The following is a 19,699-nucleotide window of genomic DNA, read 5'->3' on the forward strand; positions in this document are numbered from 1 at the left end:
ATGTTCGATTACTCCCACTGAATCCACCATCCCTCAGATGTGTTCCATGGAGCGAGTTGGGAAACGTTTTCTCAACTCCTTTGATGGTTATTTAGTATTTGACTCAAGTTTTTATCACTCCAATCTAATCGGATGACTTAAACTCTCTTGTCAAAATGATTCTTTTACTTCGGTTTGTACTTTGTTTGAACCTTTCAAACATTCCGACTTATACTTTATGATTTGTACGTTTCCATACTTCATGAAGTTGTCAGAGTACGTATTTGAAGTTTCTCTCGTCAGCTTCTGCAAGTAAACTTATAGGTTTGCATAACACTGTATGAGTCCTAATAGATTACCAGTCTCTATGCCTTTTGAAAAGGGTGACTTTGTCAATTCAGTCCTTAAGACCTAATTGACAATGCTGAAGTTTAATGAGTTTGAATCTCTTGATTTTAGCCATTATCAATGTTAACCTTCAGTTAATTATACCACTGGTTTAAAACATCATATGTTTCTAGAAGAACAAAATAATCACTATTAAGTTCTAAGCTAGATCAGTATCTAAAAGAAGACTTTGATCCCTTTCAGCATCCCTAGCATTACTGCTTCTGCTCCCTCTTGGATCTTTACTTCTTTTAGTCAAGTATGTAATTCCCTTAAGCTCCCACTGAGCAGCTCATCTGGTCTTAAATACCTGATGAAGGAATTTTACGATACTTGTTTTTAACTTTGTTAACAAGGATACGGAACCGGAATTCGTAATTTCATTCCTTTTGTTCTCCAGGTGCTAAGGGTAGTTTCCTTTTAAATGGTCTAGCCATTGTTTAGAAACATTCACAGTAATGAGAAATACTCTTGATCATGTACTCGACAACTACTTTTCTTTGATCAAATGTTTGTCTCACTTGACTGATCCTTTTGCCCTTTTGAATCTCAAGAGCTCTTTCTTAGATTCTTTGTACCAAATCTCAAGAACCTTTCTTAGATTAGATATTCCCGTATGTTCTGCTCAGTTTGTTCGTAACAATCTGAGTGACTCATTTAAGGTCTTATCTATCTTTGTTCAATCGATATTGAATTTGGGTGATAGATGTATTCTGTTGTCTTCCCTTAGGATGACTTTCAGATTGCCTTAGAGGTCTCGTACCTCCCCATTTATGACTTTTGTAGGAATTTCTTCCTCAGTTTGTCTTAATGGTCGTGCTAGCATCCATTGCTCTTTCAAAGAGAATGTTTATACGATTGCTTGCAAAAGGCTTTTGACCTTCTCTTGTATGAGTTAACATTGGGATTGGGTATTCTAGTGACCTTCCTTTTGAATTTGAGAACTATTCTCGGATTCATTCTTCCATTCTAGGAAGTGGATCAACACCTCCCTTAGGTGTGATTCAATGTTGAAACCGTTTCTACATGTCATCTTAAAACTACATAAAGAAATGACAAAGTTTTAAAACTCGTTATCGTTTTTTGAAAAACTTTTAGTTTTGAAAAAACATTAGTTTTCCCACATTATTCAATAAAATCGTCCCCGATTGAATAAGTGATTCCAAGATCCCACTTCTTCGGAGTGAAGCGGACTTTGGCCCTGCCCTCCACTTCCGTCGTCCTAGGTGAGTGAACTACTTCACTGATCATACCCTTATGACTCTTGGTTGATAGATAGTCATTGATGAATGACTAATCTATCCTTTTGCCTCGAGTATCCAAGACTCTCTTGCTGATCTCGTTGAGTAGAACCATTTAGACGTGTAGGCCTCTTCTATAGACCTACCCGCATTGTCCCATGGTAGAGGAGGTACTCTGCTTTGGCCGACCCACCTTCCTCGAACAAGGGCGCAACGAGTGTCTTAATCTGGATAGGCGATTACTCAAGATTACTTTTGGGGACTTTTACGCTAGTCTGGCGTTTGTTATAATGAACTATTTAGCCTAACTAACATCCACGACATAAAGCGTAAATAAGTAAGTAAATGCGCGCGAGAATGTAAATCAAGCAGACATGGTTCCTAGTATGGCCCCTAACCTAGAAGATCTAATCTCCTTTGGTTTTCTTCTTGTTTCGCCTTTTGGTTCGTTTTAGATCGCCATCTTTGAACCTCCATTGATTTCTCCCACTCGCCTTTGGATTTCATCCTCGAGTTTCTTCAATGGACTCATAGACCCTAAACTCTAATTACAAGACTCTAACGATTCGCAGATCGTATAAACTTGAAATTAAATTTAATTACAAAGCATGCACCCATCCGTGCTTAAAACAAGAATAAAGAAATAAATCTATGGCCATACTAGTTTCCCGCATTCACATCACATGCAATCAGATAATATATCAAGGCTAAGAATTATATATGCATGATTATCTTGGGAGATACTTTTGTTGACATCACATGTCACATGACGAACCTTAAGTCTAAATTCGAAGAATTCGACTAATGGTGCGTTCTCGTTTTATCTCTTATGATTTCTAAAATCAACTTTAAGAAAAACTCCGTTTTGGGCTCGAGAAAACCCGGGTCAGTTTCGGAAAAAATATTGGTTCGGTTCTTAATGATTTCATAAATCAATTTAAAGAGAAATCCGTTTTGGCCTTCTGGATGGCCCGGATTGATTTTGGAATTATTTGGTTGGAATCGGAAGAAAATTTGGCAAAAACTCCCACTCGAATGATGGTCCCTATTCGTGGTCCGAAAAGCCTCGAAAAAGCCCGGGACAAGTCCTAGACAAGTCCCGGCCCAAGCCCACAAAAGAGCTCGGACAAGGTCCGGACATAGCACGGCCCTATGGGCCGGCATGTCCTGGCCGAGGCCTACCAAGGCCTGGTCTCGTCCTGGCCCGGAGCCAGGACGCTAGTCCATGCACCGGACGCGTCCTAGACGTGTCTGGTGCTGGACCGGACTAGCACTAGGTGTCTCGGACTAGTCCGAGACACCCAGAACCTCCCAGACGCGTCTCCAAGACGCGTCCCCAGTAGCTGCTCTGGACGCGTCTCCAAGACGCGTCCAGAAGCTTCTGTCGCAGCTGCTCTGGACGCGTCCAGAGGACGCATCAAGGAGCTTCCTGGCAGGATACTAGGGTTTTTCAAAACCCTAGTTTCCAAAAAAAATCTTTTTTTTTTCTTATGCAACTCTAAGTTGCTATTTTCCAATTTTAAAACTTTTCTTAAAATTTAGAAATTCCTTTTAGAACACTTCTAAAATTTTTAGAAACTTTTAAATTTTTCCAAATTTGTTTTGGGAGTTTCCTAAACTCAAAACTACTCTTTTTAGAACACTTCTAAAATTCCAAATTTTTGTTTTTCAAAAGTTTCCAAAACTTAAAAACAACTCTTAATCAAACCAATTTTGGATCAAAATCTAGGTTTTCGAAACTCTTTCAAGAACAAATTTTGAAATCTATTTAAAATTCTTGAATCCCATTCAAAATCAATCAAATTATTATGTTTTTAAAAAAAACTTTTAAACATAACTATCAACTTAATCAAGCATGGATTAGACCAAAATTCAATCAAATTGAGTTTTTAAAACACTTTCAATCATCAATTTGATTCTCAATTTGAAAATTTATTGAATCCCATCAAATTATGAGTTTAAAATACTTTTAAAACACCTTTTAAAATACTTTTATAAACTCAATTTTCAAACTATCAAGCATATCATATATGAATTAGTTCGATTCTTAGCAAAAACTAGTTAATAGCAAGAGGCTCTGACGCCACTGAAGGGATTTAAACCCTTATACTAGTGTTTATAGCGGATAACGACATCTAATGTCTAACACTAGTATCCCCAGGATCACATGCAAAACTAGTAATTAAACTAATGGAGATAATAGATTACCTTAATCGTTTTTCCCTCGAACTAGTTGAATTGATTAAAGAAGACCTAGAGCTTCAAGTGTAGCTCCTCTACTTGGGACACGAGCAATCAATTTGATCTCCCACCTTGTTGTATAGCTAGCACACCAATGGTGGTTGAAAGAAGAACTCCTTTCTTCTTGACTAGATAGATAGTTAATGGGAATTAGCTCACTTTCTCTTCTCTACTTGATGTGGTAGAGTAAGAAAGCTTAGAGAGAAATTACACACCTTATTATCTGCCCTAAAAGTGTTTATATAGAACCCTAATGAGAATCCACCTCCTTTTAGGTTTCCTAAAACACCCTTTAGAATAAGATTTAGGGAAATAGTCGAAAATAGCAACTATTGGTATTTTCTCAATTCCCTAAGGAGATGACGTCCAAACCCATCCAAAATTGGCAGATTTAATTTTCATAACATAAGGAAACGTCCCACCAAAAATCAGCCCAATCCGATCCCTAGAAGTGCCCGAATCGGCTAAGGCCCAAAAACCCTGTTTTTGGCCTTTTTGTACTATCTTTGCCTAATTCCTTTTTAGGCCTATGAGATATGTTTATGGGACACTCCCATGATTATATCTCACTCCCACTAGTCATATCCTAGATCAATTTGTCACTCTTATGTGTAACCCGTTGTAGGATCCGATCGAAGTTAGCCGCGAATTACTTCGTAATTCGACGATCGTAGTTGGTCTCTAGCTACAACTCTACGATCCCTAAATCAATCGGACTTGATGATCTTCTACATCAATTGTCCTATCCGACAAATTGTTCGCATTGTCACCTTGGTCGAAGGACATCTCCTTCAACTCCTTCAGTTTCTTTTGCAGGGTAACATCCATCTAAATATGTCTCCAGACCATCAAGCTAGATATAAGCCATCTCAATTTGCTCAAAGAACAATATAAGTTTATGTGAGCACCTCTTACCGTTTGTAGAGCCAGGAAAACGGTCCGAAAATCCAAAATCCGACCCTAACCAATCGATCCGAGACGACCTGACGGCGGAGAAGCACCCGGCTCGAGCGTATCCGACCCAAAATTTCGGGTGGAAGTGGACGGGACACGGGTAAGGCCTATTACCTGAGTCCCGACCCATTACATGATCGATACCCGCCCGCCCGATCCTTCAACCTGCCCGTCCGCCTGATCCTACACGCTACCCGTCTGCCTGTTGGCCTTACCCGACCGCCCGTCAAATACCTGGACCTTTTAAATGATCCAACGGCTGATACATCCCCAGTCGTTGGATCAAAACATTTCAGGAACCCTATCTATAAATAACCCTCAAAACCCTAACTACAATAAACCCATCCCTATCGCCCCCTTCTCACTTCTCTGAATATCTCTCTCTCTCTTAGATCTTGATTATTCAACAATCAAAATCGAACCTTATATGAATATATCTCTCTCTCCCTCTCTCTCTCTCTCTCTCTCTCTCTCTCTCTCTTTATTTTGTAACCAAAACCGACGCTTCTGTGAATCTCTCTCTCTCTCTTTGCTCTTTGAAGATAGAAATGGTTAGTAACATTATTTTTTATGTTCTTCAAAAAGAGTGAACTTAAGCTTTTGCTACCTTGAAATCTCTATTGTAATAGTTTTTGATGTTCTTCAAAAACAACCTTGAAATAACCCTAAAAGTAGCATACTTAGATGGTAGAGGTAACCCTAAAGTAACATATTTGATCTTTTGATGTAATCTATCTTTCTTTGTTGGATGTGATATTTACTCAGTATTGATGGATGTAGTTTTTTTTTCTTTAATCCAAACTTTTGATGTAATCTATTTTACTTTGTTGTATTTTTGTCTTACTAATATTTTTTTTTTTGAAACCAAGGGAACAATTTTCATTAATAAACGATTAAATCACAATGTTTAAATGAATGAATTCTTATTTCTCTCATCTGAAAACTTCATGAGAGTTACACACCTTTAAATGCAAAGTGCCTCATGAAGAGAAAGAAATTGGACTAGACAGACTCAATAAAATGACCCTAGAGGTCGAAAAATGAAAGGATCCTAAAGATCACGGATGAAAAGACCCTAAAGGTCGCGAATGAAAAGATTCTAAAGGTCGACAAAATAACTGGAAAAAATGAAAACAAGCGATGTCACTAGCAAACTACCGCCGTCGCCAGAAAACCGTCGTCATCATCGGAAAACCGCCGCCACCATAGAAAGAATCTCTCTGTTCTACCTGTCTCCGTACCACCACTGCCACCATTAACCGCCACCCTTTATAATCATTTAACACCACCACAAATACCACCACCGCCACCCTTTACCAGACCCTCCTGTCCGACACCACCATCATCACCACTGATCCCATGTCTCCACCAAACCACCATCACGAAACCCCATCGGATGTAGCCACAAAACCAATCGCACCCCCACCACAGCCACTATAACCATTAATCACACCAAAGCCGAAGTTCAATGCCTGCCATTACCACACACCACAACCAGCTCCTGCCTAGAGCAAATCCGTACTCTACCACCACCTCCATGAGCAAATCGATCACCACCAAACATCACAACACACCACCCCATAATATCCTTATAGAAACAGAGAGAAAAGGCGAGAAGGAGAAAGAGAGAGGGAAGAAGAAAATAGGGAAAAACTAAAAACATGGAAAGATAAATATGGGTAACTACCCCATGGAGGAGGCGCCACCCTAAAACGGAATCAAATACTTTTCTACCACCCGGCTCTTTCTCTCTCTTCTAACTGCCCACTTTAGGGATCGGTAGGATCCCATTCTAGGGTACGAGAGAATTGTCTCACTAATATTAATGGATGATTTTAAGTTTTTTTATTAAATTTTATTTTATCTTATTTTTTTATTCAAAAATCCCGCGACCCGTCCGCCCGAGTCCGTTAGAGCCCGAGCGGGTTCTCGGACAGAACCCGGCCACGGGCACAAAGATACTCATATATGTCTGGCCCGATTTGCCCGATAGTCTGATCGGACCTTTCCCTCTGGAGCCCAATCCGCCTGTGCCCACGAAGCAAGAGTCCGAGCCCGACCGAACCCGCCCGATTCCCACCCCTAGTTTGTACCATCAATGAGTTCAAATTTGGACATAACAGGGAAGGTTTTGTATTTAACAACAATTAATCTTAATAACATTGAGTTCAAATTGTCAGAATATATAAGAAATATAAATGGATAATACCAAATTAATTGAGAAACTGAAATTAGTGTTGTAACTAGTAACGAAGTTAAGTCTCCTTTCACCAAAAAAAAAGTAACGAAGTTGAGACGTGGTGAACAAACGATTTTTACATAACCTCGATGCAAATTATGAATTTCTGGTGGTTCCTCTAGTATTTAACACAACTAACTGGTCTCTGGTTGCAATTCCATAGAACAATAATGGAGATCGTAAAACGCTCAGAAAACTAGGATCTAGACTACAGAGAAACTTGGCTTCCAAGCCCTTCCCCAACATGTTTAAAAACGAAAGAACGACGACTCCCAAAGATGTATGATATATAAAGAAATCTGAAAGTAGGCATGAAAAAAAAAAATTAAAGAATAACCGGAGAACAAAATGGATGACTTTATTTTTCGTGCAGATATCAAATATCTACATTTTCCACATTATCTAATCCAACCCACCAACACGAACCACCAAAATATGGAAAGAAAAAATTTATTGTTATTACTGCTTAGACTTGAGTTCCTTCACCCTCTCCTCTGTAGCTTTCAATGCTTCTCCAAAGATGCTTATTAACTGATCAAAATAACCGTCTCGACCACATTAAGATATTTCAAAACGGTAACAGGTCTTATATCAATAAAAGAAATCGTTAAGGAAACATATAGACCACTGACAAACCAATCTTCACGTACAATGGATTGGTTCAGTCCAATCCAAAACATTTACCTGGTCCAGGTACAAAGCTGAACTTGGTTCTGTCCAACCGATCTGCTCGGTTAATAATCATTGGAATGGTTTTCTTTCCACGATTGGAATGGTTCGATTTATTTGTACTAAAGCCTACTACCCTCAACCAAAGGTTAGGACTGCACACTGCACCTAAAGTTGACCGTTTTAGTTGTAAATTAGTTTTTGAAAACATGTTTCGGGTAAGTGATCAAATGAGCCCTTTATAAGTCTGAGATTTTTTTTTCCATCAATTATGATAAGACAAGAAAATTCCTATTTTAGTTAATAATACCATAAAGAATTCACTTACCTCATCAATTTCTTCCAAAGTGATTATAAACGGCGGGCACAAAATTACGGTATCTCCTGCAATACGAATTAACATTCCTCGCTTCTCACACTCTGCTCCAAAATATGCACCTATGCCTGCATTATCAGATATTGACAAATATGAACAACAAGAATTTAGATATCGGATTTATAAACGAACTGCAGTAATATTTAGTTTGCAATCCGGATGCAAATCATTCTCTTTAGTGTTTAACAAGAAATACAACAAAAAGGTATCACGGAAAGAAACATTTCTCGTGGGTCGTTCTTAAAAATTAGTTTCAGGTACAATCAGAAAACAACCCGACATATCAAAATATCATGGGAGTAATTTCTGTAACGGGTTTCGTAATATAAAAACTTCTGAAAATTTAACTCGGATTTTGCACGAGTTCGATTTAATATAAAAGGGTAGTTCGGTCACATAAGAAATTTTTTAAGTGGGGCGGGGGTTAACTGTAATTACCAATAAAAAATGGGGCATCAACTACGCATTTTTTCCAGAAGGGTAAGTTAAAACAAAACCCAACTCTTGCAAAGGAGAAAGAACAATGCCTCAAATATTTAACCTACCCCATTCTGGAGGAAATATATCGTTGGGCGAATTATTGTCAGTGAACTCCATTCCAAATACCAGTCCGATTCCTCGAATCTGCAAGAGTAAAAAGAGTTAGAAGTAAATGTCTAGAAACGGCTCATAATGCCTTATCTGAAAAAATGTAAAAGCATTAGTTACCTCTCCTACAATGGGACTATCAGAATATACTTTGAGGCCATCTTGAAACTTGGGAGCAAGCTCTTGGACTTTCTCAACAATATTTCTTTCTCTGAAGATAAATGAGTCCAGAAAAAAAATTAGACGAATGAAAAGTCCAATTATATTCCAAAATTTTACGACCATGTAAGAGAAATTACTTATAGATTTTGAGTGCTTCTAGTGCAACAGCACATGAAACCGGATGTCCAGAATAAGTAAATCCATGCGAGAACGAACCTGAAGAGAAAATGTATTACGCCAGAAGACTCAAAATATAATATCCAAAGGATGTAGTTTGACAATCTCGAAGTACATAACATTTTCTTACCAAGCTTGCTACTTTGAGAATGTATGACTTCGGAAATTTCAGGACTCACAAGAACAGCAGCTATGGGTAAGTATGCAGATGAAAGAGCCTGTGAAGTCATATTTTCAAGAAAGTAAGAATCAATTAGTTATGTTCATGATGAGGTATCCATAGCCGCATTTTTAGACATTACCTTTGCTATGGAAACAAGGTCTGGCTTAATATTGTACTTGTCACAACCGAACATTGTTCCAAGCCTCCCGAAGCCGCATATGACCTAAAAATAGAGATAAGAATCTGAATTTACAAAACATAGATCCGCATATGACCTAAGATAGTTTAGGAAAGTGGAAATATTAAGGACTAGAATTACCTCATCTGCAATGAAGAGGATATCATATTTTTTCACGATAGCTTGAACCTGTTGAAAGTTAGAAATCGATAAGTGAAGAGAAAAGTATTAATTCCCGTATCAAAAGCAATAGAAGGAAATACAAAGATATTCAAGAAGCAATAGCAAGAATGCCTTCATTATACACAGAAAATACAACAATCAAAAGAAGAGGTCCAAGCTTGAGGTAAGTAATAGCAGATAATCCGAGTATTTTACAAAAAGTATAATGTATCGACCAAGGCGTCAAGAAGACAACAGAAAGAAATAGACAACTGGGATAACTGAAAGTAATTCAAATACTCATTGAGGGTTATCTATGTATCCACACATAATTAAATTAACATCCGGATAAATGAAGCGCTTATCTATGTATCCACACATTATTGGGAAGTACAAGTGGTCTATGAAAAATGTATGAGCGCATGTGAACAGGCCCTAAATGTGCATAGACTATGAAATATCTATAAAATTATATTATTACAGTATTTCGAGGTCATAATAGGAAAAGGTTGAGTACCTTCTCAAAATATGTTGCTGGCGGAAGAATTACACCTCCAGCACCCATGACAGGCTCTGCAATGAACGCTGCAATCTGATATAAACATTCGTCCAGTTAGACAAACAAAATTGCAGAAAAGACCGAATTTAATAATTTGATTCATTTTGAAACTACAGAGAGATTACAACTGGTGATTATTCTCTATACATAAAAAGGGGTAAAAGCTACATGAAACTAATACCTCCTTTTAGTATCATTTAACGGTTACTCATACTAGATGTCTGAATACTCACATTTTCTTTAGTGGGTAAAATATTGGATTTCGAACGTACATCTTGGGTGTACTAACAGACAACTGTGTTAGGACCATAAAATACTATTCTAGGATAACATCTTAAACGAGTAATATAACAAGTTTTTTCCATAAAGTAAAAATTACAAGTAAGAAGAAAGGATGATAAGGACAGGAACTATGAGCCGTATACATGTATTAGGATTTTTAGGTTATTGTCATGGGTTAAAAGCATGTACTTGTCCATGTCGCATAGGTTAAAAGCAAGCCTCGCCCATATGGGTGATGGGACGCTAAAGGGGGAGCACTAAACTCGTACTTTTTATCCTTCAGGACTTTTCAGTACGATCTTGCGTATTCCCGAAAGGACACAACAGGAAACTAAACAAGAACATCAGAAATATAAGTCATTGATGAAGGTCCTATTGTAGGCTAATGTAATTGAATAACGTGCAGGAGTAAAATAGTAAAATAATATTACAACACCTACCGTTTCTGGTCCCTCCTTAAGAATGAGATTCTCCAAGTTATTGGCCAATCTGGTGGCAAATTCTTCTTCCGTCTCGCCTAGAAACGTTAGCATGTTAGAGTAATAACAGTGGAGGTGGAATAAGACAGGCTTAAGGGATACATAGCTAAGATAAAAACCTGGTAAATGAAAGCGCCAGTAATGTGGGCAGTCAGTGTGCAAGACAAATTCTACTGGCAAGTCAAATTTTTGATGTAAGGCTGGAAGACTGAGAAAAAAAATCCGAAACTTAGCAAAAGAACGATACAAGATCTTTTAAGGTATAACTGAGCCACCGATTTGAGTCCCCAGTTGAAACGGTCAAGGTTAACACAGTTTCTTTTCTTCTCTCGAAGATTATAATTGGAACGTCTCTATGTTACTTACCCAGAAAGGCTAGCGGCTATTAAAGTAGATCCATGGTATCTGTCAAATTAAAAATGAGAGTTGGTATAAACTTATAGATAACACTGTAAAGGAAAGAATCGAGAATTAAACCAATAAGATTGCTCAAGGACTTACGATTTAGATCGTGCTATGAATTTCTTCTTCTTTGGCCTTCCAAGTGCATTATTGTAATACCAAACCAGCTTCACCTACAAGAGAAGAAAACAAGAAAAAAACTTTAATTCGCACAAAGTCGTTATCATGCATATCCCCAATTAAAAGGTGTACAAGATATTGCTTCTGCTCGTCCAAAATCATTTTAATGCGACTCATAGCAGTCGTAAAGGATTTGTGAGGTGTCTTGGAGTTGTAATCTTCCTATTAATGACTATGCCAGATTTTACAGGACAAGTAAACCATGGATGAGATAAGTTTTCGGGGTCTACAGTTATTCAATATGACGAGTCTGACTCAAGCCACCAAATGATTGTTAAGTGATGAAGGAATTACATGATCAGATACTTATATTCAACTGAAGATACCTAGAGTTCTTCGTCGTATCCTATGGTTGTGTTTGAAGGTTTTTCATCGAGAGTTTAATTATAAGAGTGCTAAAAAAGTTCGAGAGCTCTTCTATGCCGGCTTATCAAACACCTCTGTGGGGATATACTTATACGCGTACCAATCCAAGTCATATAGCTTATTTATAATGTGATTCAAGTTGCACTATCAAAAATAAATAAGTAAAAGTTGTATTCTAGATGCAGCAATCAACCTGAGTATCATTTGATTCTGAACCACTATTAGTGAAGAAGACTTTTCCCATTTTTCTCGCAGTAAACATATCGAGAAGCTCCTTCGCTAGTTCCTGTCATGTGAGGGAAATTTTGGAACAAGGTGAAAGTAAAATATCGAATAATGACTGTAGAAAACTGTGTTGCTAAAAAAGTAAAGAACTCTGTATAATCCGATTTACAAGAGAAAAAATTAATAAAAATTGAAGTAGTGCGTAAATAATAACATAAAATGAAAACCTTATTCTAAGTTTAAGATTGGGATATTTAGCGTTTGGGTCAAGGATAAGTACTGGTTTTAGTGTTTAGGTCACAAGTTTGTCCGTTATAGGGTCTGGGTCACGGACTAACCATTGACCACGTTGACTAATGACGCAGTTAACTAGCGTCACTAGTCAACGGGTCAATGGTTAGTCCGTGACCCAGACCCTAAAGTCGGTACTTATCCTTGACCCAAACACTAAATAGCGTTGTTGTGAGCCGTTCCAAAGACGGAAATAAATTTGAACGCATTAAAATAACAAAAAGGATTTGAACATCAATTCTTTCAGGTCTTAAAATTGATGGATCAATTTGGTCTTTGTTGTTCATAGTAATCACCATGATTCTTTCTTCAACCAAGTAGAGAAAATTTCGTCCATGAAATTCAAAATTCCTGATAAACTTATAGATGTTGATTTCTCATTCAAATATAGATCTAAATCTTTAATAAAAATAACTAATCGTTTTGTTGTTTGAAGAAGAAGCATTTTTAGGTCAGAATCGATCATCAGTAACATTTGATATATTTATATCGTAGATATCGTAGTTCTGGAATTTAGCCATGGCGGAAACGAATGATGATTTTCCAGTTTATGGAAGACCGAAGAAGATAGCTTTGTTTCCAAACAAGACGTAATCGATGATAAAATTGTTTTAATTTAATAAAAGATTCTAGATCTGATTTTACCTTGTTTTTTAGATGCGAATCCATGACAATTGTATCGAAAGTTGTTAGATGAGTAAATGAACAGATCTTCACCTTTTATTATGAAAAGGGGGGAAAAGCTAGGGTTTTCTGAAGTTGGGGGCTTTCCAGGGTTCTTGAGAGTTAGGGTTTAAGAGAGCTTAAAAAGAGGGAAAGAGAGAGAGAGAGATGACCGGCAAAAGCTTGGCCGACCGGCCAATGCTTACGCCGACACGGGAAGAAGGAGTTGAGCTCGACTCATGGAAGGTGGCAGCAGCTTGGACGTTCATGGAAGCACCCTGGAGTTTGGGATTTCAATGGACTAACTCGGTTTTCATGGCAGCAACAAATGGGACTTAGAACGGCTCACATCAGCTCGTGTTTAGTGTTTGGGTCAAGGATAAATACCGGCTTTAGGGTCTGGGTCACGGACTAACCATTGACCATGTTGACTAATGACGGTAGTTAGCTATCGTCATTAGTCAAGGGGTCAACTGTTAGTCCGTGACCCAGACCCTATAACGGACAAACTTGTGACCTAAACACTAAAACCGGTACTTATCCTTGACCCAAACACTAAATATCCCTTTAAGATTTGTAGCAGGTTAGTAAAGTAAGTAAACAAATAGATAACAAAAGGTATAGCGCATTAATACCAATGAAGGTTTAGTAGTACGGTTCCAAAATGAATGGTAAAACGGCAAGGTGTTTAATTGTTTCGTAGCAGCTTCAACGAGTCTAGGTTCATTTCCACCTGCAGATATCGTAAACAGATCATCAATTGACATAACTAGCTTTCTCAAACGAACGAAATACTAGAAGCTGACATACCCTTTTAAATAATAGCTTCGAGATTAAACAATTTCACTAGAGACACAGAAAACAAGATTTCTTGGTAGGTTCTGTTCATAGGTCAACTTAACATATAGTTTATTAAGAGTAAGTGAAAAACCTAACTGGTTAGGAGTCAGAGTCCAATTTGATGACTACTCAGAAGAAAGAAATAAACTTTGCTTAGAATATTAATGAGATGAAACATGATTGATAGACGTGAGATTGACCTAATGGATTGCACCAGAGACCAGCAAGAGCATCAAGATATTTCTTCCCATTGGTATCATAAACATAAGAACCCTGCACCGATTAGTCAAGAAGTAGTTCTTTTAATTTCATATCACTTCAAAATATGGTAACTTGAGGTTCCGAAGCAATAAGTATATGTAATTCTCACCTTGATTCATTTATTCTTTCTACAATGACTGAAATTATCATAACAATATCAGCAAACAAATAGTGATGAGCCGCGAAATTACCTCGGATCTCTCAATAACTAAAGGATCCAAATCAGTTGTCTGCCAACCGGCCGTAAACGGTGCTAACATATCATGTCCCTTGAACCTGAAATTGTAACATTAACTATTTGAACATACTTACTATTCTTATCAAATATACTAATGTGTATGAACTTTGTTTGTTTTTACTAAATCTTGACAAAAACGTATGAAACCGAATACCCGTGTAACATTTTCATGGACATAAGATTGAGAAAGAGCATGAAAAATAAAAAAAAGCAATCTCAGATAAGAACGACATAATACCCATTATTGTTTGAACCTATTGCTGCTGAATCATCCTTAGGTGCGGCAGAATTTGTACTGCTCCACCGGGCAAATGAACAAAACTGATGCAAGTTTTCTTGCAAACCTCCTGAGGTTGCAGCGCTTCTTAGACGTTGACCGCCCTACAAACACGGTCTGGAATAAGATAGCATAATAGTAGTACATTGAGGTTTGCAGCTACAGGGCATAACAAGTGGACAAACATAGACGGCTCTTGAAGAACTAATTGTCATGCTATAGTTCCACTCAATGATAACAATCTAATTTTATGTCAAAACGTGAACAATTTATATTTCTGTTAGGTGGTCATGGGGCCCTATCACCCCAAAGGGTAGCTCATGAAGTGAGGATTATAAACTGACCACTAGTCCCTCCACAACCAATGTGGGAATTTACAAACAATCTCCTCTTCACAAACAATCTCCTCTTCACACATCGGTCTTAACTTCAATAGACTATTTGCTAAGACTTGTTCAGTTGTTCCTGCACTTTGATACCAATGTTATGTGGTTTTTAGCCACTTGCCCCTTCCACAACTAATCTGGAATTACTCCGACATACTCCCGCTCACAATAGTCTTAACATTTTTTTTCTGAATATTGACTACAATGGTCATTACAAAGGCATTGATACATACGATGTGATAATCACGATAACTGCCAAATTACTACTGGACTAAAAAAACCAACAAAATAAATGGCCTAAAGCCCGACGAAATTAAATGGCCTAAAACTCACAATGCTTTTAACTTAGAAAACTATTAGCTGAGACTTGTTATATCTTGGGCTGTGATACCATTACTAAGAGGTTTTGGGCTTCTCAAAAATTGTTGATTTCGGGGTTAGTAGTATTAAACATTATTTCTAGATACTGGTTTACTATGTCTGAACTATCTCTCTGAAACTGAAATTTCTTCTAATCATCGAATTAATTAAAACTTACAAAGATCAAAAATATTTGATCTTAAACAATAAAAATGTGATAATAATCCTATAGTAAAAGCTATGACATGGAAAATCAACCACGAAACCTTAGGTAATTAAAACAAATTTTCTTTTAATTGGCTAGGAGTTAAAACCAGAAAAACAGATAAATGAAATAGTTAATGAGTATTTTATATGAAGATGAAGTGAAATAGTTAAAAAAAAAAGACCTGGGTAGCCAAGTTTGATTGAAGAAGATTCTTGATCACCATTTTCTTGCACTCTCTCTTTCTCTCTAACTAGAACAAAGTGAGGAGGAAAGCACTTGGGAAGTTTTGGAGTTCCTCCTTTTAAATCTATCTATATTTAAATTTAAATAAAGAAGATTGATCACTGAGTGGACCAGTTTATGAGTCAGGTTCAATATAAAAATGAATTTTGATAGGATATTGGACTCCATTCTTGATTCCAATTGCATCTATAAATAAGAAATTCATTGAAGTTTTATCTTAAAAATGGTATGTTTATTTAGTCATCCCATTCCCATTGATGGAAGTACTGAAGAGTATAAATTCTTTCTTTCTGTGCTCCTTTTTTTTCGTATAAGTTTAAGTTATTTCCAAAACAAAGAGGCCGTAATGGATAAAGACGACATTGGCCCATATTTCATGGGCGAAATGTCTCACAAATATACAAATATTTCAGGAAATTTTAATTTTTTTAAAAATATTTCAAAATTTATTTATTGAGAAGTTATTTCAACAGATTTTGTCGAATAACAAAATCCAGACACAAACCCGTACATAAAATATCTTGATTTTAACCAAATAACTCAAAATAATGTTAAAAATCTCGCAAATATTTCAGGAAATTTTAATTTATTTAAACATATTTCAAAAATTATCTGTTTGAGAAGTTATTTCAACATATTTTGTCGATAGACAATTTTTTTTTTCAGACATAGAACCCATAGAGAGATGATGAGAGGAGGTAGTTCTTCAGAGGCTACGAGGAAAGTCAACAGGTCCTCCAGTACCTCATCTGATTCACTGGGTCTTTCCTCCATCATCCCAGCTAGCTGGTATTGCCCTCCTCCAGAATCAGTGGACAGCCAGGAGGAAAGAAGGAGGCATCTATTTGCTGACTCTCTTTTAGAGTCACCTGAGCATAATTCGATTGCAAAGGGAGAGGGTGAAGATGGGCAGTCCAATTCTCAATCTTAACTTGTTGGTTCAGTGATAGTGTGTGGGCTTAGTTTGGTTATTTCTTCTGTAATTTTTAATTTCCAGTACTTGTTTGCGTGATAGTTTCTTAGTCTAAACAGATAGTTGCAGGTTTTTTGTGTCGACTAGTATAAGATAGTCGAATACTTTTGTTCTTGGTTCTTGCTAGCAGATTATACTTGTTCTTAGATGTGGTACGTAATGGTACCTTTTGCTTAGTAAGTTTCGGCCTTTGTAGTAATTTCACGTTAATAGTTTACTGTTGGTTGATAATGGAACATTCTCATTCTAGTGTAAACAGTAATGTAGAAGTTGGTTAACCTAACTAGTTCTGTGTATAAGGATCTTTAGTTTTTTCCTTCTTCTTGTTAGACCTTGTGCTCTGTTATTCTGTTGTTCTTTCTTTCTGCATCCTCTTCTGTTTCATATTATTTTATTAGTCTTGTCTCGTGCTTTGAGTGGGTGGAGGTGGTTTTGGTTTATGTTCTGGAGCCCTAGTCTGTTGGTTTGTTTTGGTGTGCCTCTAGTAGTTAGGTTTGCTCTTTTGGGGCCTTGGTTTGGGCCCTATGGATCACCCAACTATCTTGAGCTGGAATATTAGAGGCACCTCCGCCTTTAGGACCAAAAAGTATCTGCTTAACCTTATTCGTAAACACCAACCTGACCTTATCTTCTTGTCTGAGACGAAGAACAAAACTTCCACCATTAACAAGAATATTCCTATTGCCAAGGAGTATGCTAGTTATATGGTGGAACCAATGAACAAAGTTGGTGGACTTGCTTTATATTGGAAGCATCATTTAAATGTTCACATAGACTACTCGGATAGTAATATTATTCAGGTAGTGCTTCGAGACCCTAATAATCACAATCATATTAATATCACGGGCTTTTACGGGTCCCCTTATAGCAAGAATAAGCTCAAACCTTGGAAGACCCTCCGAGACATTAACTCAGATAGAGACTCCCCTTGGATTATGATTGGGGATTTAAATTGCATTCTTCACACTGCAGAGAAGAATGGAGGCAGCAAGGGTTCTAACTCTAACATTGATAGAGTAAAGGAAATTATTAGTGAGCTCGATCTGCTTGATATTGGCTTTCAGGGCAATCCCTTCACCTGGAGTAATAAGCAATATGGTGAGAATCTGATCCAGGAGAGATTAGATAGGGCCCTAGCTAATCTTTCTTGGCTCAATAACTTTAACACTTACAGTATTTCTCACCTTGACACGGTGGGGTCGGACCATTTACCTATTCTCCTAGAAAATAAAGATAATAGATTTAGTAAACCCAAACCTTTCAAATTCATTAGAACTTGGATGTCTCATCCACAGGGGCGGCCCTGGCCCAAAGCGACCAAAGCGGTCGCTTTGGGCCCCGAGTTTGGAAATGGCCCAGTGTACTAGTAATAGATATATTTAGAGAAGGTCTATACTAAAAACCAGAGGAGCTACAGACGGAGTGGTTAAGTGCTTGAGCAATATCCCATTAGACCCGTGTTCAAGTCTCCCCACGGTCTCTTCCCATTTTACTAGCAAACATAGTTACACCTTTCCTCTTTACATTTTCCTTCTTTTGAAGTTCATCTAGTTTTTCTTTTTAAGTAGATTAAATTCTATACTAGGGAGTTCAACAACAAAAAAAAGAAGAGTTAATTCCTATATGGCCCCCTACTTTGTGACCAGCTTCCTTTATGGTCCCCTTTTTTTCGTAAATTCAAATATGACCCCCTATTTTCAGGTAAATGTCATTACTACCCTTCTTATTAATAAATTTAAAACATTTAAAAAAAATTTATTTCCACCTCACCCCTCTCTCTCTCTCTCCAACTCACCCCTTTCTTCTCCGGCAAGGTGGCCGGCCGGAAAATTTTCCGGCCGGCCACCTTCAAACCTAAAAAAAAAAAAAAAAATCTCTCTCTCTCTATTTTTTATTTTTATTTTTAAATCTCTCAACTCTCTCTCTCTCTAAAACTCCGACGAAGGGGGTTTCCCTTCGCCGGAGTACCTGTTCGTGAACAGCTCTGTTCACGAACAGATCCTCCGGCGAAGGGAAACCCCCTTCGCTGGAGTTTTAGAGAGAGAGAGTTGAGAGATTTTTTTTAAAAAAAAAAAATTTAGAGAGAGAGAGGAGAGAGAATTTTTTTTTTTTTTTAGGTTTGAAGGTGGCCGGCCGGAAAATTTTCCGGCAGGCCACCTTGCCGGAGAAGAAAGGGGTGAGTTGGAGAGAGAGAGAGGTGAGTTGGAGAGAGAGAGAGAGAGGTGAGTTGGAGAGAGAGAGAGGTGAATCGGAGAGAGAGAGAGAGGGGTGAGGTGTAGAGAGAGAGGGGTGAGGTGGAAATAATTTTTTTTTTAATGTTTTAAATTTATTATTAAGAAGGGTAGTAATGACATTTACCTGGAAATAGGGGGCCATATTTGAATTTACGAAAAAAAGGGGGCCATAAAGGAAGCTGGTCACAAAGTAGGGGGCCATATAGGAATTAACTCAAAAAAGAAATTCTATACTAGGGAAGGGGTCAATTAGTATAAATAAATTGGATGTTAAGATGAGATGGCATATAAACATTAGATTGAATATATGTCTAGAATTACTATAATCTATTAAGTTTATTTTTTCGTAAATTCCTAAAATAAGTCGGAGCAAGGAAATCAATGAAATAACTCTAAATCGAAAAAAATATTTTATATCCAAAATCTAAATAAAAGTTAGTTTTTTCTTTTTATCTCAATTAAAGTACTGCTAGCTTTTTATTTTGTAATTTTACAATAAGATTTTACATTGCGAAAAAAAATAGATTTTTTTTTCTTTTAATAGGGCCCCAATTTTGTCACCGCTTTGCCGCTTTGGGCCTCCTAAAACCTAGGGCCGGCCCTGCTCATCCAGACTGCTTTCATTATATAGAGAACAATTGGAAGAAGACCAAGAACAATAATACTCAGAATAATATCCAGATAGATCTTAAGAAGTTGAGTTCTAAGCTAACTAT

The 19,699-nt window shown here is 37.3% G+C and overlaps 1 protein-coding gene across 2 annotated transcripts; it reads right to left on the minus strand.

Moving 5' to 3' along the window:
- Window positions 1-7,382: 7,382 nt before the first annotated feature.
- LOC147557574 (vanillin aminotransferase-like) lies at window positions 7,383-15,900 on the minus strand. Of its 2 annotated transcripts, none has more exons than XR_015235306.1 (19): window positions 15,715-15,900; window positions 14,541-14,683; window positions 14,256-14,340; window positions 14,004-14,076; window positions 13,599-13,696; window positions 11,978-12,070; window positions 11,338-11,411; window positions 11,203-11,241; window positions 10,956-11,044; window positions 10,798-10,874; window positions 10,034-10,108; window positions 9,496-9,543; window positions 9,316-9,399; window positions 9,144-9,231; window positions 8,974-9,052; window positions 8,795-8,885; window positions 8,589-8,710; window positions 8,039-8,154; window positions 7,383-7,572 (listed from the first exon to the last, which is right to left on the minus strand). XR_015235306.1 is itself a non-coding variant. In XM_086664178.1 (19 exons), the coding sequence occupies exons 1-19, from the start codon at window positions 15,754-15,756 to the stop codon at window positions 7,501-7,503; spliced, it is 1,545 nt and encodes a 514-aa protein (XP_086520304.1). In that variant the 5' UTR covers window positions 15,757-15,881; the 3' UTR covers window positions 7,383-7,500. The 2 variants fall into 2 exon arrangements, 1 of the variants encoding a protein (XP_086520304.1); XM_086664178.1 differs by having other exon boundaries at window positions 8,632-8,710; window positions 15,715-15,881.
- Between the last annotated feature and the right edge of the window lie 3,799 nt (window positions 15,901-19,699).

This window comes from Eschscholzia californica, unplaced genomic scaffold (assembly GCF_041429995.1).
Source record: "Eschscholzia californica isolate CP2 unplaced genomic scaffold, dmEscCali1.0.p SCAF_2, whole genome shotgun sequence".
In the NCBI taxonomy this organism is placed as follows: domain Eukaryota; kingdom Viridiplantae; phylum Streptophyta; class Magnoliopsida; order Ranunculales; family Papaveraceae; genus Eschscholzia; species Eschscholzia californica.